At 39.7% G+C, this 26,036-nt stretch overlaps 1 protein-coding gene across 1 annotated transcript in view; it reads left to right on the forward strand.

Annotated features, from left to right (window-relative positions):
• The window catches only part of F13A1 (coagulation factor XIII A chain), a 156,511-nt gene that overhangs the window by 49,369 nt on the left and 81,106 nt on the right, over nucleotides 1-26,036 (forward strand). The window contains exons 4-6 of the mRNA XM_014842688.3: nucleotides 2,141-2,392; nucleotides 19,669-19,787; nucleotides 22,212-22,319. Coding sequence (XP_014698174.3) covers nucleotides 2,141-2,392; nucleotides 19,669-19,787; nucleotides 22,212-22,319 — 479 coding nt within the window. The remainder of the gene's footprint in view (nucleotides 1-2,140; nucleotides 2,393-19,668; nucleotides 19,788-22,211; nucleotides 22,320-26,036) is intronic.

The raw sequence follows: 26,036 nt of genomic DNA on the forward strand, positions 1-26,036 counted from the left end.
CATAATTCAAAGTGTAGTAATGGAAACTAGTGATTGTCTTAGTTATTTCAATGCTCCTAACAAAAGTGGATGTTAGTACAGAGGGGAAGCTGAGGCTCATAGCACATAGCACATGGCTTCAGATGCTCTCTTCTAATTCTTTGCTATTCCTAAAGGAGTATGCTTATGTAATTCATTTTAAAATCTCTTTCATCCCTCATTTTTGTAAAATCTAAGCCTGTCATTATTGCATAGATTTTCTCTCTGAAAGTTTCTTTTTACTCATCTGGTGTTGTATTTGATACAGTGTATTCTAAATCCAAGCCAGTATTTAGTGGCAACAGCTGCCAGGAACCACTGTAATACATGATTTATGACCCCATTTAGCTGGCAAGAGTGCTTTTGATATCTACACTTCAACAGCGATGGGGGCTCCAGAGAGCAACCATGCCTGCAGAGGAAAGGGCCACCTCATCCCCCAGTTTGAACTGGCACAAGGAGGCACACACACAGGAAATGTGGGGACAGAGGTGCCTTTGGAACCATCAGCTCTCAAGTGGATTTGTGTGCAGGCTTTTCGGAGGCTAAGCCCCATGTGTTCCCAAGAACGTGACCTAGACACTGTCGCACCTTGGTGGAAAACCATTTTTAAGGCTTTATTGGATTTATAATGATGTTCATTCTGAGTGATGATTAACTGAAATTCCTAACACATAGTAAAGCACTGGGTTCTAACCTTTCTCCTGGGCCCGCACTGTGTGAATTATTATTTTCATTAAGATTAAGCATCTCACAGAATTACACAGAGGTAACTTAAGCACCCACCTCCTTAGAATGCTTCCTCCCGGGCAATATGCCTGCCAAAGAATCCTTGAAAGACCTCAGTAATTGGAGAAGCCAAAATGAAGCACCACGTTCATCTGTTTTAATGTAGAATCCTCTACATGTTTATATAAAAGAATTAAAGTGAATGTTTTGCTCTTAAAGTTTCCTCTGCTTACAATCAAAATAATTTGCAGACTTATGAGTCTGATTTGTATTTTTCTTCAAGTCAAGAAGACTCAAATGTCTAGTACATTTTAGAAAAGTTTGTAAATGAAAGACGTGCTCCAGTTTAAAATATCTATGCATTTGATGATCCTGTAAACTAAACTGTAAACTAAAAAGTTAAAGAATGCTGGGAGGTTGACTGTCTATATTCAGTGAAGACTGATTTTTCAGGAACCCACTGGTAAAATTTAGTTTTACGGTTAACACCATGAAATAGGTATTTGGTCCTAACTGACAGCAATAAAGAGAAATAAGATTTTCCCTGAGGTGGCTTGTACATAAAATGTGATGAACCTGGAAATGTGGTAAAATGCCCTGCTGTTTAATCTTCTATTGAAATAACAGCTAAAAACTTGTTATGCGTGAGAAATTATGGGCAAAGCATCTTACATGTATTATTTTCTTTCATCCTTAAGTACTGTTATTATCCTCATTCACTGATGAAGAAAAAGAGAAGGGAATAGGTATTTACAAAGGTCAAGCAATTTGCCAGAGACTGCAAGGATAAGAAAGTAGTTGAGCCAAGAGTCAAACCTAGATTATCTGGAGCCTGAATTCTTGCCCATGACGTAAGCCTGAATCACTAACGACACTGTCAATAAACACATGCTTCAGTTGAATAAGAAAATGGTTACATTAGACAACCCATAAATATAATCCTACTAGAGGTTATATAACAAATAATAAAACTGTATTCAAAATACACAAGAAACATTTGTTTTATGTCCCTAAAAAAGCAATTCTAACTTTTTAGTGGTCAGAATTTCAAGGAATGATAACTCCACAGAACCCTATAAGCTCTGTTTTTGTTTTCGCATCCACAATTAGTATTTCTACATCTTATTTGAATTCATTAATTAAGCAACCAATAAAAATCCCTGTAAGTATTGTTACTTTTTTACCTAGATATTGACAAATCTGAGCCTCAAAGAAGTTAAGAAAATCAACTACCATCATACAGCTATTGGTAGCAGAAATGAAATTCAAACCCAAATCTTATGATTTTAAGTTTAATGAATTATTTTCCACCTTGAGGTATAAGGTGACAGAGTGAGAACAAAAATGGTTTGTCAGATCTACTCTACACGGTATTTCTTCTTTCTTCTCATAGGTCGCTACCCTCAGGAGAACAAGGGAACCTACATCCCGGTTCCTGTTGTCTCGGAGCTGCAAAGTGGCAAGTGGGGGGCCAAAGTTGTCATGAGGGAGCGCACGTCTGTCCGGCTGTCCATCCAGTCCTCTCCGGAGTGCATTGTGGGGAAATTCCGCATGTACGTTGCTGTCTGGACCCCCTATGGAGTAATCCGTACCAGCCGAAACCCAGAAACGGACACATACATTCTTTTCAATCCTTGGTGTGAAGGTAAGGTACAGGCATTTATTTTTCTCAAAAGACAAGAATAGTTCATATATTTCCAATACATCTCTTTTTGGAAGGAGAGCAGCCTTATTCTAGAAGACATGTCCCTTTCCTACATACATTGTTTTCCATGATTAAAAGAGAAAGATACGAAATTTGTCTTCAATGTGTGTGAAGACAAAACCTGTGTATGTGAAGTTAATGCTCCTCTACATTTATTTCAGGAAATAACTGAAGATCGCCTAAAGTTGCACAATTAGTTAATTGTGGGGCTATATGTTGGTGGTATTGCCTCTATCTATGCTATTGCTGTGTAAACAAATAGGCTTATTAAACTTGACTTTCAAAACTATTAGGATCCATAATCTGACTTCAGAAAAATAGAATAAAGTTGCAGCTGTCCATAGTGGAACTAAGGCCTCTGTCTCTCTAATTCAAGAACAGAAAGCCTAAATGGCTAAAGGATCCCGTACATTTGTTTGTGTCTATAGTGGGTGCAAATTTCATAAACCATAACTCTGGATGTGCAAACATGTAGCCTTATTTTAATGTAACAGAACTTAATCTCTACTACCATTTTGAGTCTTCCTTTTTGTCTGCTGCAGAAGTTTAATCTGGTTACATTCAAATAAACTCAGTCAAGTCCAAAGATTTCTCCATCAATTCAATTCAAGAACTCAGTCACACACAGTATTTTCTCCCCATGCCCATCCCAGCCCTTCCATGTCTTCCCTCTGCTTCCATACTTGGTGTGGGACTGATTTTAAGTTCCAGGGGCAAATGCAAATGTTGCAGCAGCACTGATGGGAGAGGGTCTATTTTTAGATCTTAAGAAGTAAGGTAATGAAACGTATAAAGGCTGACACGGCGCAGGAGATTTCTCACCTCATCTCACTCCATATACTTGCTCTCCAATATCTTCCCAAATGAGTCTACATTATTGCTGATTCTGAATGGCCCTTGTTTGTGAGAGTTGTGTTTGAATCAGGGTTGATCTGAATATATATAGATAATAAGTGAACAACAATGTTTTCTACTTATATATAACATAAATTTGGATCCCACTGACATTTTCTTTGAATTATCTGTTCCAATGGTGTTGGCAGATGGCACTGAGCTAATCCTATACTCCCCACTCACCACCCCCAACATCTTGTTCCCAATAATCCTATTGATGAGACAGATGTTCCAGGTTGATGGTAGCAGGAGATGTTGACTGAGCCACGGGCAGTTCAAAGGTGCTTCTAGTAATTCTGTCAACCAGATATAAGGCATTCTGCAACTGACTGGGTGGGGTGCTCTTTACAGAGATGGAAAACACTGAGCGGAGCAAAGAGGTAGAGACAAACTAAGATTTTGAAAATGTTAAGTTGGAGATAACGGTAGATACTCAAGCAGAAATGACAAGTAGGTATCCCAATATGTGAATCTAGAGACAAGAATCAGAGATAGAAACTTGGCAGATACCTGCACGTAGGGAGAAAATATAGACAAAGAAGGAAAGAAGATATAGTATCCAGCCCTAAAGAACACCAGCATTTAGGGGTCTGATAGAGAGGAACTCAACAAAGTAGACTGAGATGGATGAGTAAGTAAGAGGTGACCTATTGTAAGAAAATTGTGTTTTTAAAATCCATACTTATAAAAAAATAAACTGGGAGCTTGTTATTGACTCTTTGCATTACAAAAGAAAATCATACGACTTCATATAACTATCCAGCATCCTAAGGTTTTTAAAGAACCATATGGTTTACTCACTTTGGCTTGTTTGCAGCTTTTCTGGATTACATCATCTGTGTAAAATGGGGTACATGTCTACATGCATTCCAACCTATGTGGCCACTCTTACAGAGGTGAAGAGGGTTAGCCATGTTGCCTGACTAAATCAGCGGATTTACAGGAGGACAATTCAGGAGGTGGCTAGTCTAATAAACTGGCTAGCTTATCAGTGCCTTGGTCTTCCGTTGTATTCGTGGTGAACAACTTCCGGTATTTCTGTTCAGAAAGAGCTGCCTAGATCTACAAATAACATGGCCCCGGTGCTAGATGCTGCATTACAGAAAAGGAGCAGAGGGACCTACGCTGGGTATCACCGGTTGCAGGAAGGTGAGAATAAAACCAGAGAGATCAGTTTGGAAGCTGTGGCCCAGGACAAAGATGATAATGGACTGGACTGTGATGGTAGCAGTGGAGATGAGGAGGTGGGGATGGATTGGAGATCTGCTTTGGATTTAGAACAGAAATTGCAAGGAGATTGAACATGGGAGGTGAAGAAGAAGGAGGAGCCATGAATAACTCTAGATGTCTGGTTTAACCAGCTGGATTCATGGTTGTGCCATTTTCAGAGCTGGGAAGACTAAGGGAAGTGGAGGGGGAGATCTAGGGGTGAAACTAAGAGTCACATTTAGAAATGTTAATGTTAAATGTGAGATATCCAAGTGAAAATGTCAAGGAGGCACTTGAATAAGTGAATCTCGAGCCCAAAGGAGATGGCTGAGCTAGAGATGTAAATATGGGCACCATCAGGAACTAGAGGAGCAGTTTAGAGAAAGAACAAAAATAAATTAAGTATCATTAACAATTAGAGTCTAGACAAAGGAGAAGGAGACTGAGAAGGAGCAGCCAGTGGAGTAAAAGGAAATCAGAAGAGCATGGTGCTACAAAGCCAGATAATTAGTTGATTCAAGAAGACAGCAGTTAGCTCTTTGGAATGCAGCTGATGGGTTGAATAGGCTAAGGAAAGAGAGTGGTCACACATTGAGGAAACACGGAAGTCACTGGGGAACTGGAAAGGTGCAGACAGAAGCCAGAGAGATGGGCACAAGCTACAGAGTAACAGGACATGAGAAAGTGGAGATAGCAGCTATTGCCATCTCCTTCAAGAAGACTTTCTGCAAAACTGAGATGGTGATATGAAGGTCAAAGGATAATTTTTTAAACACAGGATAGAGTTGGAATGATTTTATGGTGTTGGAGATGAACCAGAAGAAAGAGAGTTTACTGCCCAGAGAGAGAGTGGTGGTTCACAACCTTGGCTGCACACTGGAATCACCTGGAGAGCTTAACTACTGATGCTGCGGTCTCCCCACCCACATGTTCTGACTGGTCTGGAGTGCAGCCTGGGCTTTAGGGTTTTTAAAAAGCTCTACCAGTGATTCTTGAAGCCAAGGTTGAGAAGCACCAACTTAAGGAATGAAATCCTTGAGTGGGTGGGATCCAGGGAACAGGTGAAGGGCCTTTGATAGGTAAGGTAATCCATCCTCCACAGTGACAGGGGCGTAGTACAAGATGGTGAAGGTGCAGGTTTTCTAGGTTCAATGGAATCTAGAATCGGTGGAAGGTAAGGTTGTTCTGATTTTGTGATTCTCTTTTACTAAGTGAAGTGTAAAGCAAAGTCACCTGTTGAGAGCAAGAAGCAAGGAGGGAGTGTTGGAGGCTTGATAGAGAAGACATGAGAAGTGGGAAGTGGGAAGCAGGCTTGTTACAGGAATGTGGCAGGTGGGTCCGCCCCACTCCCCAGGACACAGGGGAAGCTGCCACAATCTCTAATTCCTTGGGCTGTGGAAGTCCAAACATTTCTGCAAATTTCTTGTGGATATCCTTATGGTCATGTCTGCCTCTCAGAATCCTATTTCTCCCAGTGCTGACACCTGTGCTGCCTCAAACATCAGAAACACACACAAAACATCTGTGAATGTCCAGCCAGTAATTGTAATGTGGTGGAGAGGGTGAGAGGAGGAAAGGTTGACTCTGGTTCTCAAACTTGGAGCACGTCAGAAGCACTTGGAGGGCTTGTCAGAACAGATTTCTGTGCAGCACCTCCAGGTTGAGTAGGTCTGGATGGGGCCCGAGAATGTGCATTTCCAGCCAGTTCCCAGGGGATGCTGACGCTGCTGGTCTGGGACCACACTTAGAGCAACAGTGATTTATATAATAATTACAAAACATAGGAGAGTATGTTTACTCTTCTTAAAATCTCACTGACTCCTCCCTAAACCTAATCCCAGCCTCTCTCCACCTTAGTGCCTCTTCTCTCCCCTTTGTTCTTCCTTGTTCTCCAAACTCTTCTCTCCTATCCTCTCTTAGGAGCAAATTCTCTAGTCTCTCATGCAGAGCAGTTCGGCAAGCTTTTTTATTTTATTTGAAAGGCTCCTCCAACAATCAGACTTTTGGGGACTGCAAACTTTTCCAAGACCATTCCCTCCAGAAAAATTCTGGTGCCAGCTTTTAAGACAATATCTTTTTACATTCTTATAGTAATACTCGCTGAGCTCTTCCAGGGGATGTTTATAAAATGGGGGAAAAAGATCGTCTCTTCATTTCACTGTGTGGTATTCCCAGCCTAGAAGCCAAGGCATAACCCAAAAAGGGGATCTGTATCGCAAAGCCACATGCAACCACATGCACCACAGCCTGACAGTCACCCAGCCTTGTGCTTTCTTTTGCTAATTCACAGTAAGGAACTCAGAGATATGGTCTTACAGTTGGAAAATAGGTAAAAAGAAAGGAATGGAGCCATTGGAAAAAAAAAAAAAACAAGTGGACATCAGAAGTTGTCAAAAGAGAGCAAGGTGAGCAAGATGCTGAAAGCACTGCACACTCGACGTCCAAGGTGGCTTAGGACACTGGGTTGAAAATCATACGGGCACATACAGTACTTATTGATGAAAGAATGTTCAGCTGTGTTCCTGGGGGCCCTCCAGCTTGCTTTGCATTCATAGGCAATTTATCCTCCTTAATCACTAAATCATTAACGGGGATCAATAACAATACCACGCCAGTGAGGGCAGGGGTGGATGCAGGGAGAATTATTGATTAGCTTTTTAATTTGAGCGCTAACTGGGCTTCAGATCCGTTCCATGGGGGAGCCCTTCTCCAGGGGGTTGGAGAAAAGACTGCACCCAAAAAGGTAGCAGGAGTGAGTTGGAAATTTATGTGAATTCATCTTTTTTTTCTGACTGCTTAGGAACTCTGGATTCTTGACTGTATTTCACTATTTAAATTCAGAATATTCCAGATTGGTAGTCTAGCCTCAGTGCCGGATAGTATGTTCTGAAAGATTTAGATGTCCCATTCCTGTGCTTCATACCCTGTCTGGGGCAATATTTGATTGTTATGTTTGGTTGAGCGTCAGTCAATCTCATGGGGTCTCTCTTCTCTTGATAACCTGTTTCCCCCTCATCCCCATCTCTGAGCTTCCCCGACCTTGTACCCTAGCACCTAGTACAGGGCCTGGTACGTACTTAGTTTTTAGTAACATTTGCTGCATTGATTTAATAATTCAAGTAAATGCTTTTTAGCTTGAGTGCACCTATCATCACAGATCAGTTGTAAATGTAATCTCACACCTTACAATTTTGAAAAAAGTCAAAAACATATACACTGTGTGTGGGAGTGTGTTTGTGGGTGCGTGTGTGTAGATTTTTCTCTCTTAGCATCTGACAACAAATTAGCTTCTGGTATTTGTAACTTTTTATTCAATGTGATTTTTGCATTTTCTTTTAAACAAAAAAAATCAATTAAATTTACTGTAAAGAAATCAATACATTTCCTATACTGAAAGCTTTTAATAGACAGTAAATAAATATGACCAGTTTGTATTTTATTATGAAACTCATCCTTATACTATTTGCTTTGTAATTATACATGATCTTTTAGACCCTTCAGTACAGAATGGAGTAATGCCTCAGGCCTGGTATTGCCGGGGTTACAATGACCAACACCCCTTTCTCCTGGAGACCCTTGAGCTCAGACCAGAATTTATACCCTCAGGCTAGAGCCATTCATCCATCAACCCACAAATTGACAGTATGTCTCCCCCCTGCCCATGACCACGTAATTACCCATGGTAGTAAAACGATATTATTTCTTCATTCACAAATATTAAGGGTCATTGCTGAATTAGGCACTGGGAATATGGCAGTGGAAAAGACAGATAATCTTTGCCATCATAGAGCTTCTAGCAAAGGTTTCACAAATGAGCTACTGATAAACACAAATCAGAGTTGTAAAAAGTACTAAAATAAGTCCAGGCCCAACAAGAGCATATAACGAGAACACCCGGCCTGGCTGGGAAGTGGGAGAGACGGAGCGCCTTGTCTCTGCTTTCTCTGGCCCCTAGAAGAGTGGTGCACACAATAACAATCAGAGGGTCGGTTAATTGAATTTTTATGGAGTTTTAATAAAGCTTATGTGAAAATTTTAAGCCCTTATTTATTCAAACCTTCTATTTAATAAAATAGCATATATTACTCTTGCAAGTATCTGAATCATTAGAGACTCATTTATCCTTTTTCTACCAAGTATTATTCGGTGTGGCATTGCAATCAGAAGGGAGCCCAGAGAACTCACAGTCAACATTCTTGTCAATGGCATAAATAACCCCACAATCAAGGTCCAAAGCTGTTTTATGAGACGTTTCTAGAAGGAGCAGGGTTGGAAGGGACTAACCCAGAATCACATTCACCTGTCAATTCATGTGGTTTATCATTTCTTATGCGTGTAATGTTTCATCTTCTTCAAAGAATGCCCAACGCCAGTCTCTCCCCACATGGTGTGTTTTGGAAATCAGCATCCTTCTCCCATTCAGCCTAGCACGGTGCCAGGCACAGAGTGAATGCCCAAAGAACGTTTGCTGAATTGATTGATAATCGCCACCCCTAGAGACAGGGGGAGCATTATTAGCCTCGTATTTCAAGAGACAAAAAACAGACTCTGTGGTGTTGCATAAATTTCCCAAGGTCATATAGAAAATGAGGAAACAAGCTGGGGCTAAAACTTGGACATCCTGATTCAGTCAGGGTAAGCTCTTTTACTTTTCAAACCAGAACCATTGGTATCCTGTCTTGTGTAATAAGAGAAAGAAGAAGTAGATGCCAGCCGGGAAGCTTCTATGATGTTCTAATCAACATCGGAAAATCCTGCTGTTAAAAATAAATAAATAAATACAAATAAAACCAGGTTGATAGCTATAAGATCAAAGGAAAGTTTTCTTTGCAAAATAAAAAAAAAAATTAAGCATGCCAACAAGGGCACAAGCTCCCTTTGAGATGTGTGCTAAGTAAAGAATCTCTGACATTTTCTTTGTAGAATTGCTTTATGAATAATAGTCTGTCTTCTGAAGCTATTTAAGCACACTAAAAAGTCCTTAACCAGCAAAACTGGCAAAATAGCACAAATCAAATAAACTTTCCGAGCTGGTCTGAGCTGAAATGTCTTGTGACATGTTTGCAAGGAACGTAAATGGACCCAATTGTTGAGGGACCACTTGCGTATGTTTCATGGATTCATTCCATTCCAGAGCTAAAAGGTACAAAGTCAGGCCTCTGGAGTGGCTATATGAAACCATTTTAGGAAGACAGTGGGTTTGGACCCTTCCAGGAAAAAAAAAAGCAGATTAAGCAGATTCTGCTTTTGGAAACACTATGCTTCAGTGTTTCACTACTCCCATAGATAGGGAATTATTCCTAATATGCCTACAGCACACACAGCCTGCCGGACTTCACCACTCCTTCTGAGTTACTTTGAGATGGGAAACATCATGATGACACCAATCTGGAGTCACATCTGCTGTGCAGATGAAGCCCCTCCCCCAAAAAGCGATCACACTCACTCAGCATCTATCTCCCCTCCTTCTTTAGTGATGCTCAGCTTTTATATAAAGGGGAGGCAGGTAAAAGTTACTCTGAATCCCCTCACTCAAAATCCTTCCCTTCACTAAAATGGTGACACATTTTGCCCTTTAGAAGGGGCCAGGAAGCAGAACAAAACCAAACTCTGATTTAAGCTCTGAGGCAGTCTCCTTGCAGTTACCTTGTATGATCACATTCCTGGCACTGTGGTTTTCTCTGATCCCTGAGTTCACTTTGCTAGGCTTGACTTTAATGACTTTGGAAAGGGGACTTGCTTTAACTTTAAAATAGCATGTAAATAAGCAAAAGGAAATTTGCAGCCCGGGCGGTGATGAATCGCCCTCCTTCTCCCAAAGAGGTTATACGGATACTAAAATCAATAGGCTCAGCATTCATTTTTACATGCTTGTTATAAATTCTCGCTTTCTCTGGGTGGGGAGGCAAGTGGTAATTTCTGAGGGTGTCTGAAATCAGCCCTGTCAGTGAGTCCCAAAATTTCCCAGCCCACGATTTTCTTTTTTGCCTACCCCACTGTTCCCACCAGACGAACAGTGAAATAAGTGAGATCATTCTTCTTTACTCCTTGCCTCGTGTTAGGCTCCCTGGACAGGTGGTTATTTACAAGGCACGTTGAAGGTCTGCTCTGCTGCAGAGCTGCTGGGTAAAGGAGATGGAGGTACTCTGCCACATTCGCCAATGATGCCACGGGGAATCTGTTTTCATCTTGAGTTTTATTGTGGTGGGTGTGTGAGCCAGTGGTCACTTAGGACCCAGAAGTTGTGAATAGGTCCGTGGTGCTGGCACTCCCACTCTGTGAGCTATGTCGACCTAGCTTCCCCTGTCAGCTCTCGTGTATTTGAGAAGCACAGCTCCCAATCTCCACACTTATACACAAGCACACACACGCGTGTGTGCACACACATACACCTGCAGTCTAACAGTTCAAGTTGCTGGGTTTCTAGAACAGTGAGTTATTTGTCGGTTTGTTTTTCCTTTCAGTAGTATTTTCCACTTCACTAAGTGGAGAACCAATTTTGTCCCCCTGGATCTAATGAAACCTCGCTCCGCCTCTGAAACTAAGCAAAAATTAAAAAACAAACAAAACACCACCAGAAAACCAACAACAGAAATCTCCAGAGGCAAATGATTATGTTTGCCTATTTTTGTTAACCTATCAAACATAGGGAGTTTTTTGGAGTTTCCATGGTGATGTAAATTTTTTTTCTACCCTGGCTTTGGACAACTATATTTTAAAGTGACAGATCTGAATAAAAACAGGGAAAAGAAAGCGCTGCTTTCTACCCACAATCTTCATTTAAATTCATAAATAAATTTAAAATTAAAATCAAGGTTTTCCATTTGACTTCCTTGCTTGTTGTGGATTCATGATCATGCCCGCCCGTTTTGAGGTAAGATTTAATTCAGGAAAAGGGTGGCCTAGTCCTGAGCTACAGAACTCCTCCCTATCCATAGCTTGCCATCTAAATTTATAACTTCCCATCAATAGGAACTCGAAGCCCAAAAGTAAATCCTTCATTTTCTTGCACTTCTCTCTCACACTCCATGCCCCAGACATGCACCCCCATCTCTCATTCTTGCGGTCGCCATTTATGATGCCATGTTCCCAGGGACTCTGTGGGTACTGGGATGCAGCGACTGGATCCATTGGACTCAAGAGTTACCATCTACCAGGGACACAAATCTTGGCTTCGCCTCTTAATAGCACTGTGAACTTTGGAAAGTTACTTTACTTCTCTCTTCCTCAGCTTCCCGTCTGTAAAATGAGAATTATATAAGAGCTTCCTCTTAGGGAACTTATGAGTTCTAGTGAGTTCATTTGTTTCTGTGCCACACTTAGAAAGCTCCTGGCACATAGTAAGTACTAAACACATGCTTTTTTGATAAAGAATTAAATCCTAGAAAAATCTTCATATAGCAGGGGATGTTACCACAGCAGCCACAGGCCACTGTGGGAACAAGTCTTACTCCAGCCTGTGCTGGGGAGAAAAGGGCACAGAGAGACTGCAAAAGGAGAAAAAGTTATGACTGTATTTCAAAAGGACATTTGATAATTTTAAAAAGCACGACCATATTGCTCTTGAAGAAAAAAACACAAAAGTTGAACTTAACCTCTTATTAAATAAGTTGTTTCACTTAAATGCAACTGTATTAAAAATAACTTTTTCCTGATGATGAAAATCTCATTACAGAAATAAAAGAACTCAGAGAGCTACAAATCAGAGATAATTAACGTTTTGGTGTATTTCCACCATTTAATGTATTGTTGAATAGTTTTAATTTTTGTGACAATTAATTGAATGCATTGTTCTTTTCAAATATACACACATGTACTCATAGAAAAAATAAATTCATGCAGCATGCCTCCCAGCGCATTCATCCCACCAGGAGATGGCTGGTCGTCCCTCTTTTTGATCTTTAGATTTATCAATAGGATCAGGTTTTAACAGTTTCATCCACCCATTGTGAAATTCCCCATTAACCTTTTAACAAATGATTTTAGCCTAGATCCATTATTTCACTAAGGATTGCAAAAGGGTGATATTCTAATCTACCGTTCCTTCTGCATTTATTAGCATCAATTATTTTGTTGCCTTGAGGTAGTATTCATATAAGAAAGCCTACACACATGTCTCTTTCCTTAGTTCTAAGTTTTCAGAATAATGAGATGGTTCCCAGCACCCTACAAAGGTGACCAATGAATTTTTAAATCACTATGAATTTACGATTATTGAAATATTTCATTGTTCTAATGCTTTGCAGTGACTATTATTTTTGATGTTTGAATTGCCCTATTTGGCCAGTGAGAGCCCCTTCAAGTTGGCTTCTGATTCCTTTATCATGATTCCTAGAATCTTTAATAGACTCCTTGTTTTCTGGTAGGAAGAAGTATTTCAGGCTAGCCTTGTACCTCCTGACCCAGATCTGTAATGAGTCATTTCTCTTAAGGAGCCCAGTACCTTTTAGTGGGAAGAAGGGAGGGGAAGGAATAGTACTTAGAGACCATATCCAGGCTCAAAGGCACACTTCCCTACTACACTCATCGTTTTTTTCTGGTTCTTTCCTGGTTGTCTTTTTTTAAATTATGAATTATTACTGATATTTTCCATTTAAATTTTTTTATAAAATTCTTTTGTCATATTTTTATTCTAATGGAGTTGAGTTTGTGATTATTACAGTATGCTCTGATTGAAACATTTAACAGCATTGCAAGGACTAGCAGCAATAGGAAAATTTCTTATGCAAACCTCCAAATTTCTATTCATAAGTCATAAAAGCATAAGCACAACCAGACACGAGAAGATAGCTAGCCTCTCCCTTCATATACATTCTTTGTATATATTCTTTTTTGTTTTCTTGTTGTATCCTTCCAAAAGAGAGATATTCAACAGTAGTTAGAATAGCCATCTCCCAACACTTAAAATAATCATACCCCCAGTGGTGAACCCAGTAAACAGGAGTAGCCTAGAATTCAGCTGAGTAAGCCACTTTGGAGCCTTACGTCGGGAGGTCTTCCAATTTCAGAGTGCTGTGTCTTCAACTTGTATCATTTTAGTGGAAAAACATAATTTAATTTTGGTGAAACAAGATTCATCTCTCAACAGGATTAGTAACTGCATTTACTGAATTTCACATTCTTCTTTTGTGAACTGTGAAAAAAAAATGAGCAGTAGCTGGAAGATCGATGAGACTCCAGCCCAAGCTGCAGAGGGAATGGTGACATACCAGGACAAAAATACACCTGTATTTCAATTTACAAAGCTAGCCGCAGTGTTGAAGCTGCAACTTAATTACACATCAACCACACCACAACCTTTTCAAATGGCAAAAATACAAGAAAGTCAAGTGTTATAAAAATATTTCAGAAAAAGTGCATTGTCTAAGAAAAGCACTAAAAAATATCTCGCTAGAGGGAGGTCAGCTTGGGAAAGTTAAACATTTTTATTTTATCCAAACTATACTCAAAAATAGCTTTATGAGACTGATTTCCGGCTAAAAACACCGAAGAGTCTATTAGTCCAGAAACAAATACCTCAACTGACATGAGTGGATAGGAAAGAAACAAAGAGGCTGCCCACCGCCAAGTCTGTGCTCGTTGAGACTTCTGCAGTCTTACTGCGCCAATGTGTATCCTTTCACGGCAGAATGTGGTAATCCTGGAATTAATTATTGCTAAAGTAGTTTTCAAATGAAAAAAAAAAAGAAAAAAAAAACAGATTAAACTTGACACAATTCGACCAAACAGGTGTCAATTCACAGTTTCAAGATTCTTTTGCAAAATACCTACATTTACGCAAGAGGCTCCAGGCAGAATTTTCAGACAAAAATTCCTCTAATTTATCTTGACATGCTAGAAGTGAATAAATTACACTACCTAAAGAATTATTTAACACATTTTATTTATTCAATAATTTTTTCTTTTTCCGAGTCAGAAAGAGAAAAAGAAAAGAGCACGCACGTAAGATTGAGAGGAAGCGCGTGCGCACAGAGAACTTAGAGAAACGGGTGGGGCTAAGGAGGGTCGGCTGGCAGGTGAACCTCCCAGTGTGATGCTCTCCAAGGATAAGAGTCAGTCTTCCTACAGCCATTTAACAAAGATTTTAAAGAAAAACTCCATTTTGTAGTCATACCCTTTAACGCTCTCATTCTTGTTCAACATCAGTCCAGCCGTCAGTGTGCGGCGGCAGGAGATACAAAACCAGGTTCTGGCAGCTGCAGCGTTGCATAGCCTACCGTGCCAGGAAGTATTAAAAAAAATGAAGAAATACCCTTTCAGATAAAAATAAAATGTAATAAAAATTGAGGAAAAAATAAACACTAAATCTAAAATGATTTGCAAAGGAATATTATGTAGCAAGTGGCCTCAAGTTAGAACGCAAGGCTTAAGTTTTTATTTTTTTAATTTTGTTTATGCATTTTTTCTCTTATCCTGCAAATCTTGGTTTCTAACGTCATTAACATGATTGCTTATGTTATATTAGTTTCAAGGTAGCAATATCAATATTATCACTAACAATATGGTTACTAAAACAATTTTTTGTTTGTTTATTTTGCAGTTTTCTTGTCCTTTTGTTATATTCTACTGGGAATTTACAGTGGAATGTACAGTGAAATTACTCTATTTTAAAGTAACTGGTAATAATTCTCTGTGGCTAAGCCACTAACCTATTACACAGTCATATTCATTTGTTTCACGTTGGTTTTATTTATTTAGAAATCACTTTGTCTTTCATTTTTATTTAGCTTTGCTTTATAATTTTACAAAACATTTACGTGACTAAAGTCAAATTTACAAAACAAAGATACTTCAGAGAGAAAAATCTAACTTCCAACCCTCCCTACACCTCAGATAATAACTTTGTTGATTTTTGGCTTATCTCTTATATTTGAAAATATAAGCAAGTATGTGTGTGTCCATGAATGTGTATCTACCCATCTAGAGACTTCCCCCCTTTCTTAGATACAAGGCTGTAGACTGTCTACATTTTTGTGTACCTTGCTTTTCTCACCTAACATCATGTTCTGGATAGCCTTCCATACTAGTATATAGACATCTTCCCAACGCCTTTACACAGCTGCATACTACTCCATCAGAGGATGACCACACTTCACTCAAACAGTTGCCTGGTGACAGATATTTGGGTCATTGCCAGTGTTTTGCTTTTACACATACTGCTGTAGAGAATAGCCTTGTGTGTGTGGCATTTTAGGTGTTTGGGACAGGTCCCCAGAAGTGATTTTTCTAAGCCCGAGTGTAGATATAAATGCAATTTCCCAGATATTGCTAATTTCCTCTCCATTAGTGTATAACATTTTGCTTCACTACAAGCCGTAAAGGTGTCTTTCTTTCTCCACAGTATTGCATCATAGTTTGCTGTCATATGTTTGCATTTTTGGCACTCTAAAAGAATAAGAAATGACATTTCAGTTGTAGCTTTAATTTTTCCCCTTTTATTTAAGCAAGTTAAGAATATCTTTACGTGTGTAAGAAAAACTTTAAATTTTAAATCACATATTTAATCTAATTTTTTTCTGTCAATGCCTAAAAATAATTAATATATGGATCTCCTTCAAGATATGACAAGAACCTTTACAAACATTCATTTACCTTTCTACACCCAAACGCTACCACTTCCTATGCTGAAATTTTAGTTTCCTCTTGTTAACAGTGTTTTATATCACTCCTCAATACTTTTTTATAGGTAATTATAATGCTCTTGTATTTACATCTTTCTCATTTGTGCATCTCTGAATAACTTTTACAGAGAAGATATGCAAATAATCACATTTCTGAGTCCTTTCAGGTCCAAAAAATGCCTTTTCGTTGACTTTCATTTGAATGACAATTTTGCCGGGAATAGAATTCTAGGTTCAAAATTCCTTATCCCTTCGGATGTCCATGACATTACTCCTTTGCCTTTTAGCATCCAATAATACCTACTAAAATCTACTATCAAAAAGGAAAGTTTCGGTCTATGAAAATATGCTTTCAATCTGTTTGCATTCTTTTACAGATAATATTTTTTAACTTGACTGTAAAGTTTTTGCTTATTCTTTAACGTTTTGGTATTCAGACAGTTTACATCCAGGTGGGGGTCGCTTTTTCATTTATCATGTTTGACACTGTGATCTGTTTCAGTTTGACAGTGTAAGTCTTTCTTGAGCTCTGGGATTATTCTTCCTTTTATATCTTTGACTATTTTCTTCCTTCTATTTTTCTGTGTTCTCTTATATAAAATGCATTTTAGGCAGATGTTGCACTTTCTGGATGTCTTTCATGTCTGTTATCATACTTTCCTATCTTTACACACATATATATATATATATATACACTTTTATTCCAGGAATTTCTCAAGTCATTTCAAGAAATCTGCAGTAATAATGGAAGTAGATGAATACATTAGTTATCTTTATCAAATTATCTCCAGATTTTTAAAATTAATTTTTACATAATTATACATATTTTATAAATGATTTTATGTTCCACATTTCAGTTTTCACTTGTTACCTTTGCAGTTCCAGTATCATTAAATATTTTTTCCAAAGTATATTTTAATGGCTATATACTATTCCATTTTGTGGACAAATAATTTATTTGGACATTTCAGATTTTTTTCCCCAGTTTTTTACTCTGGGATGATGAATTATGCTATGATGAACAAACTCTATACATACATTTTTGATGCATCGCTGCATTATTCCCCTGGGATAGATTGATCCATTTCTCTGGATCAAAGACCATGAATATTTTCAAGGCTATTGGTACAGTTGCCAAGTTGCTTTTTAAAATATTGTAACAATTACAATCCCATCAGTAGATTGACAATTCATTACACGTTAACTGGTATCGAGTGTTATAAATTTAAATACATAAATAAATGTATATATAATGTATATTTTCTATTTTTTCCCTTTTAAACCTTAGCAGTTTATGAATTACTATTAGTTAAAATTGTTTTTATGTATTTATTTCCTGTTCACAGCCCAGGGCTATGTGCATGTAAATGATCAGTATCCTTTCACATGTGTGCTCACATTGTTTTCTTTTAAAATAAAAGTATTCTTTTGTGCTTTTCCTCAGAAATATGGACCGCACACTCAGTTGTCACTCCTTTACGTGTTATCTCTGGTTAGTCCCCTTTGGAAATGCAGCTATCATTTTAGTTGCGGGGTCATAGGCCTAGATAGAGACAGCTGGTGAAACTGTGGCATCCTGCCTCCGGGACCCCACAAGGGTGGCAGACTGAGACATCAAAGCTCACACCTGCAAGGGCTGAGGGCAGGCTATGTGCGGCACACCAGTTGTGTAACTCGGGATTCTTCTGGAAAGATAAAATGGCTTTGGATGAATAGCTGTTGATACATACAATAACGTGAATGAATCTCAAAATAATTGCCTGAGTGAAAGAAGCCAGACCTCCAAGAAAGCACATGCTCTATGAATCTTTTTATATAAAATTCCAGAAAATGCAAACAAATTTACAGTGACGGCGGAGTAATGGTTCCCTGGCAGGGCTCGGAGGTAGGAGAAAGGATCTGAGGGAGGAATTACAGCGGGGCACAAGGAAACTTTTGAGCTGATGGGCATGTTTACTATTTTGATTGTGAAATTGTACACTCTAATGTGTGCCGTGTATTGGACATTAGTACATATGTGAATGTGTGTGTGCCTGTGTGTGTGTTTACGGTTGCATGAAACCAGGCAAATGGTAGGCAAGAGGCAGAGAATAGAAAGAGGAAGACACGAGAAAGTACTGGAAAGCTAGCAAGACCAGGGACTCTCCTAAGGTCTCAGTCAAAGCTATAACACAGCCCAGACTGGGGATCTAAGCTGTTTGGACTGAGCAGCGCTTTGCAAACCGTAACGTGTACACAAATCCCCTGGGGTCTTGCTAATGTGCAGACTCTGAGTTAGCGTGCCTGCAAAGGGGCCTGAGAGTCTGCATTTCTCAGAACCTCCCAGGTGGAGCTAATGCTGCTACTCTTTCTGCCATTCTTTGAGTAGCAACGGGCTACGGCATTTTTTCTCAACTTTGGTTGCATATCAGAATCACTGGAGAGCTTAAAATAAGTTAATTTAAAAATAAAAGACACACTGATGCCTGGATCTCACCTCCACCCCAGAGATTCTAATTTAATCAATCTACAGTTCAACCCAGGAATCAGGAGTTTTTAAATCTACCCAGAGGATTCTAATGTGCAGCCAAGGTTGATAACTCTACTCCAGAGAGAGTGATGGAAGTCCTGTCAGGGAATGAGGAGGAAAGAACGCTGAAAAGGTGAAAGGGATGGCAGGGACGACCTGGGCCACAGAAATGTGATGAACCATGTCCCCAGTCAGAACCAAAACTGACTCTGTTCCAAACACGCAAATTTATCGGAGTGTAATTTATTCCTCTATGGTCCTGCCTGTGTTAAAGACGCTTTTGCGGCTCTCACACCTGGCCTGCAAATAAGTACCAGATTGATTACTAAGTAGACAGATGGGGAGTGTGGCCTTCCTGAGATTATAGCCACAGGGAAGAAAAGTCCTTGCAATGGAGGAGGCTGACCAGGGAGGCTCTTGGGCATGCACACGTACCGACACATCCACAAGGATTGTTCACTGAAGGCAGACAACCCCCAGCCTCCCTCCTCCTGTCAGTGATGGGCCACAAACCAGGCGCGACAGACGGTGCTGTGGTCTTCTCATACACCCCAGACTTGTTTTGAAAATCATTTTCCATTTGGCTAGTCTTCTGTTAACGTTAATAGGTTGGAAATTATTTCTTGATCTGTGTTACAGATTTGTATCTGCATCATAGAATTCTGATTCTGAAACTACTGATGCACCGGAATCCTAAAATGTTTAATGAGACATGTCAACTTAATTGTGCTGCTTGGAACTTAGAGAGCCAGAGTTTGTCAGCATTTTGCTGACAAATGTCATCATTTACAGACTGATCTTGGCTACTGATTAGGTTCACCACTGCAAAAATTACATATTGGGAAATGAGCTATCTTTAGTGAAACAAAAGACTTTTTTTTTCATTTGGTTGATTAAATTGCAGTTTAGGACCAAAACAAACTTGCAAGTATATGAAAATGATCTGGTTTGGTAATGGTGATTATGTTTAAATTCTGATGCAGAGGATGCTGTGTACCTGGATGATGCTAAAGAAAGAGAAGAGTATGTCCTGAATGACATTGGGGTTATTTTTTATGGAGACATCAGTGACATCAAGAGTAGAAGCTGGAGCTATGGTCAGGTGAGCCATTTAAAATTTGTCATTGTCAAGGACATTCTTACTTAATATCTTTGTCACATGTATCACTGCAGGGTGCCATATATCGATATCAGACAAGCACAATTTCCTGCTTTTCAGGATCTGAGATTCCAAGACAGAGAGCCTAGGAGTAGAGACTTAGAAAGGCAACTGCATAATTTATCAGCTGAAATCACATATCTTTGGTTCTTACAGTGTTACAGAGATCAGAGATTCTACGAATAACATGGCATTCTATGAGGAATGCTTTGGCATCTTAGCACGGTGAAATCTCATTAGCTCAGACATCGCTCTTCAACCTAGAATGGGGTGAGGTTTTCCTTTTTTATAAGGAAAGGTGTTTTGTTAATGATGCGAAGGATGCTGCAAGGTGTGTGCCCAACTCAAAGAAATAACTTTTTTGTATGCGTTAGTATAAGATACTGCTAATTAAAAAAGAACATTACCATTTTGTCAAAGGAGGGTCCAATGGGCTTTTACCTTGAGACATTCTATCAGCTGTAACCTCAAGCTATTGTCTGGATATAAAGTAGCAAATGGTATTTCATTTAAGATATTCAAAAGTTCTAACTATTTCTGTCCGGTATTTTTAACTATGAAGCAAATGAATGATATTTTACCCTATTTTCATAAATGAGTGCATGTCCTGTGACTCAGAAACAACTTTTCATTAGCAACATGAGAGGAGGTGAATGTGCTTTGGCTGAGATGACTGAAATTGTGCACCATTCTTCTGGGTATCCAGCGGGGAGATTTCACAAAACCTGCACTCACCAGGTCCATCTTTCTTGGCTTCTGATGCCTTGTTTTGACTTCCATACAGGCTCTCCCTGCCTTCCTCACTGAGCTGCTTCAGCCTGACCACGGGGACCCGTGTCATCACTACCTCTTATCTTGTCCACTCGGCTTTGTGTCTCGCTCCTGCACCCTGACTCCTGAGAATCGCATGCCCAGCGCTCAGGCTTGCTCACCTGCATTTCTGATGTCCTGCCAAGCTAATGATCTTTGTGTCCTTCCCCTGTTTTGCTATCCCTGCCTGGCTCCCTACTTACAAGCCCTCTCCTTCCTGAGTGGCATTCAACCCTTGACTTTCACTATTGTCTGGTGCCCTTGCCTTGGGTCCTTGATTCCTAACCCTTAGGTGTGATTCCATTTATGTCCCCAATGCCACAATATGTAGATAGCTAATAAGAAAAAACATCATCAAGGTGGGTATCAAGGAGGACTAGGAAAGGTTCCCAAGCATGATCAGGGTACTCATCAGCCAGCACACCTTCAGTAGACACCCTCGAGTACAGCTGCTGTGTGTCTCTACTGTCATCCAGAGTACATTAATTTGTGTCCTTCAGTCCAAATAACCAACCAAGCCACCACTTTGCAGTGATACAGGGAAATGACTAGTTCTATGACTATTTCTTGACCTCTCCACTTCACTGCTATCGTGTCCCACAGACGCAACTGAGAGATGCTGCTTAATAAGAGCCAGGATAAGGAGTTCTTTCTATACCTGAAGAACTCGTGCAATTACCCATTACTGCGTCTGTCACCTCAGTTTAGGGTACATGCAGAGTTGGTATTTTAATTGGATTTAATAAAGAATTACATGATAATTAGCCATGAAGATTGTGGTTTCTGTCACAAGTTCTTGGGAGGATAATATGCAAGTTTTGTGTATTCAGGAAAATCTCCTGTACAGTGAGGTCCAGTATAGGGGAAATCTTTCCATTTTATTACTCTTTTGTCTTTATTCCTTTTTTAGAAAATGCTGGCATTGCAGGTGGCTAGCAGTTCTTTCTAAGGAAATTGAACTGACATCCAGGCTGTTCCTTGATAATATAATCTGCTTTCCCCTGCCCTCTCTCTGACCCTGGAGTCCACCTTGTCTCAGAAGAGGGGAAAGCTTAGAAAGACGTTCGTTACACGAGGTCTCCTACTGTTTCTCATGTAAGCTCTATATGAAGTGCCTTCCTGTAATATACCTGAGAGGCATTTATTTTTGAGATGCACAAAGACTCATGTTACTTTTGAGGTCTCGAGACTTTGGCCTGACTTTGGTAAATCATTCATTCCTCTGCCTTGGGCCCTGGAGCCCATATGTCGGAGAGATCCTCTAAATTAACTTGTACAATTTTCTGAAGGACTTCGTGATCCTTGAATACATAAGTTCTCTAGTAGTTCTGTTTATATTTCTAGCTTGCTTTTAAGTTCTTTTTCATTTTACTGAAAAATAAAAGAGATGTCTCCTTCTTTCCACTTCAATATCTCACACTAAAGATGAGGGATTGCTATGTAGGAATACATAGCATTCTAAACATTAGGTGGTGGTTTCATCTTATTTTTCAGCAGAGAGTATCTTGCCTGCAGAGTGGACATTAAGTAGTTTCTCATTTTTTTTTTTCCAAATAGTTTGAGGATGGCATCCTCGATGCTTGCTTGTATGTGATGGACAGAGCAAAAATGGACCTTTCTGGTAGAGGAAATCCCATCAAAGTCAGCCGTGTTGGGTCTGCAATGGTAAGCAACTACTGATCACTCAAATCAATTACACATGTCATCTGCCTCAGCATAGATGTCAGTTCATTAAAAGCTGTTGAAATGGTGACTTACACTTAAACACTTTTATATGTAAGATTCTGGAATTCCCTGAACTTGTCGAGTGCTATAAAACAAAATTCTTTCCTCACTCCTGCATGTTTCTTTGGCTACAAATGGTGATAGATAACGTGGTCTATAGACCACTTATTCTTATGAATCTCTTGCCTAGGGGCTGAGGAGTCACCATGACAAAATGTCAGTGACTATAATTGATCGATCAATCCATCAGCCAAACATCAGCAAGCACACAAAAAATGTGCAAGATACAGCTTTTCTCCATTTTCACAGCCATAGTAAGAGTAAAGAAATAAATGACTCTACCTAATCCCAGCTTCTGTTACAATGATGCTTCACCGTAGGGCTTTATAGTTTATGAAATGGGTATTGATTCTTCACAGTAGTCGCATGAGATAAGTAGGGTGGGCCTTATGCATGCCATTTTACAGGTTAGGAAACAGTGTATGACACTTTGTCAGTGACAAAGCCTCAGCTGGAATCCAGGTCTGCTGACTCCAAATCTTGACATTTTCACCTTCCAAGCTGCTCTCGAGGAGACCCTGAAACATCTTTGAGAATACAGAGATCCCGCATTGAAACACTTCCTGAGAGAGGGGACAGAATTCCCAGGAGTGGGAAGGTTGGGTCAGGCGTGGGGAGTGGACTAGATGTGGTGCCCTGGTCCTGTGTGGTCCTGGATTATGCTGATACACACAGCCCCAGCCCTTGGTGTATAAAAGTCTTTCAAATCTGCTTCATGAGCAGAATATTCCTGAAGAAACATTAAGTTAGATGCTATGTCAATTAATCAAAGACTGAGCAAAAAGAATCCTTATCTTACCAATTTCCTTAAGTTTTCTAAAAACTTATCTCTGGTAGAATTTTGTCTTTGAGTTAAATAAAATCAATATTGTTCATCTAAAAATAGCAGACTGGGAATGATAAGAAATGTAATTTCTGGTTAGCTCTTAAGAAGAAGCATTGTTTTTATTTTATTAATAACTAAGCTACATGTAAATTTAAGACATAGTGGAGCTTGGTAAAAACTGACATCTAAGGGCAGTTTTGTTTTCTGTTGTTAGTTTGCATTGCATAATGAAAAGACAATGAATTCTAAAGAGTTTAGGAATTTCTTTATAATAACTACTTATAACAACGTACATTAGACCTGCAGTCGATCAGTATTTTTCCTGTTTCACAGAGAAGATTCCCCTTTTTCTTTTCCTTTGAAGTTACCATGACACGTTTGCAGTGAAGAAGGGAAGCCATAGCTAGCAGTGATTGAATATAAATTAATTCCTTCTTAAGCATTCTAAGATGGTGTGCTCATCTGCCTGAGCTTACTCACACGTTGTGTGTTTTTTTCCTGATCTAGAAATCACTACCTAACACAGTGCAAGAGGGAAGCACTCACCAGGCAGCTCACCCAGTGCTTTCTGTAGTGGTGTCTGGACAAGTGGAAGCTTTTAAGGCTTGAATTAAGCACATAATCCTAATGCAAATTGCCTTGAAATTTTATGAGTTATAAAAAGCCTATGAGGTTCTAATTTTGAAAATCTATAACCCAATTACAAAATTTAGAACTAGACAGAATCTGTGTGGGGAGTTGTTTGGTTTGGTTTGGTTTTAGTTTTGGAAGGGGAGGCCTTGGGCGTTAGGGGCGGAGACCTCCCCTGGGCTGTTTTGGGCATTATCTGTATTTCCACCACTAGCATTGTTTACATACACAAAATACATGTTTGATAGTTTTCAAAACCCTTACACATCTATTATCTCCTTTAATCCATAGAAGAGCTCTGAATCTTTCCAAAATCTATTCAGTTATAATGACTTTAGAAACTAAAATATTGAGCCTCCAAAAATCAATAAAAAAGATGGCACTTTCAAAAAAAAAAAAACACAACTGTGTTCTGGTCATTCAGGCAGTTCTTCCGTTCACGAATCCTGGAAATCTATCATGAAATTGCTGAGTAAAGTTAAGCAAAGGCTGAAAGAAAAAACCAAACAGAACAAAAAACCCTCAAAATTCTCAATTAAGAATTTGCCTTCAAATATAAGAAGACATATTTAGGGAGCCCGGAAAGAAAATATTCCAAAGTCACGCAAGTCCTGCTGGAGCCCTGATTCCAGGGCAGATGTTCCCGTCTGCGTTTTCTCAGGGCCCAGCCCAGTCCGTTGGAAGAACAGAGGCTGCTGCCTGCTGTCTTAGGAATTCCTCTCAAACAGCTCCCCGGCCTGGTCACTGAGGCTCGAAATTCCTTCCACAGGATACCAGTAGTGGAACAGAGACACATCATGCCATGCAAATTCTCTGGGAGGGGTAACATATTGACTGCAATTCACACCAAGATGAAGGTGATGGAAGGCAGAAATTTCCTGACATCACCTGCTGCCACAAAAGAGTGGAGAAGAGCAGCCTGGCCCTGGCTGGGCGTCTGGAGAGGCTAGAGTAGGGACAAGAGGCGAGAGCAGATGATTGGGGCCCCAAAGTTAAGCGTGCTTCCTGTGGTCATGGCAAAGTCCCGCACTGGAGATTGGCAAGGAATTTGCAGGGAGTTGGTGGCTGCATGATGCCAGCTGAGCACGGATGATAACTCAGATTGTGCAAACTTTCTAATGATAATAGTAATAAAAATCTGGAGTTTCATTGCACAATCCCCAGGTAAAAATCTTTATAGTCCAGTGTCTATGACCTTGGATAGTTCATTGTTGGGGGGCTGTCCTGTACACAGGAGGATGTTTAGCAGCATCCCTGGCTTCTACCTGGGAGACACCAGTAGCACCTTCCCCCGACCAGGCGTGACAACCAAAAATGCCTTCAGATATTGCCCAGTATCCTCTAGGGATCAAAATCCCCCCCAGCGAGGACCACAGCGCTAAACCCAGCTGTGGCTCGGTTTCTCTCCCTCTGCAATGCACCGCTCCCTCTCTTGTCACCTATACAGAGGATCTGTCTTCCTTACTCATTCAAACCTACTGGTTTGTATTCCTCTACTGAAGAGAACGTGGAGGCAGCAATTACGGGATGGGCCCTGGCTCATGTCAGACCAGACCCCTGGTGACCAGGTCACAGCTTACTATGCCACCCAGGCCAAATCACTCAGCCTCTCCAGGCCTCACTTCTTTGTCTTTAAAATGAAACTTTGTCTCTGTACTCAAACCACATTTGTTATTCTCAGTGGCAGTAAAAATGTCCTTTCATTCTTCAAAACAATGCTCTCCTTTCTTCTATTTTTTTCTTTATAAATTCAGTATCTTATTTAGTTCTTATTTTGAGTCACTGTTACTTCACTTTGATGTGAAAATCGGAAAAGTTTATGACAATCTGGACTGCCTTGGGCTATTTGATTTTCCCAGGAGAAAGTAAGTCTAAAAATCCTGTAATCTCATTGTCTGGGGAATGGGCTTGAGATGTTAGAAACTTTCATAAGCTCATTTTTATTTAAGGGCTCCTAAATACTGAGTGGTTCATTTTACCAAAGCTACACTGCAGATTGGTTTAATAGAGAACATCTTTTAAAAGAGGAAATTAGAAAAAAAAAGAAGAAACTTGCCCAAAGTTATACTTCCTCCTTTAAATTACTTTGCTTGATTGCTGTTTTCTTTCCAACTCATATCTGATGTGACAGTCCCCACCAG

This window comes from Equus asinus, chromosome 8 (assembly GCF_041296235.1).
Source record: "Equus asinus isolate D_3611 breed Donkey chromosome 8, EquAss-T2T_v2, whole genome shotgun sequence".
Classification (NCBI taxonomy): domain Eukaryota; kingdom Metazoa; phylum Chordata; class Mammalia; order Perissodactyla; family Equidae; genus Equus; species Equus asinus.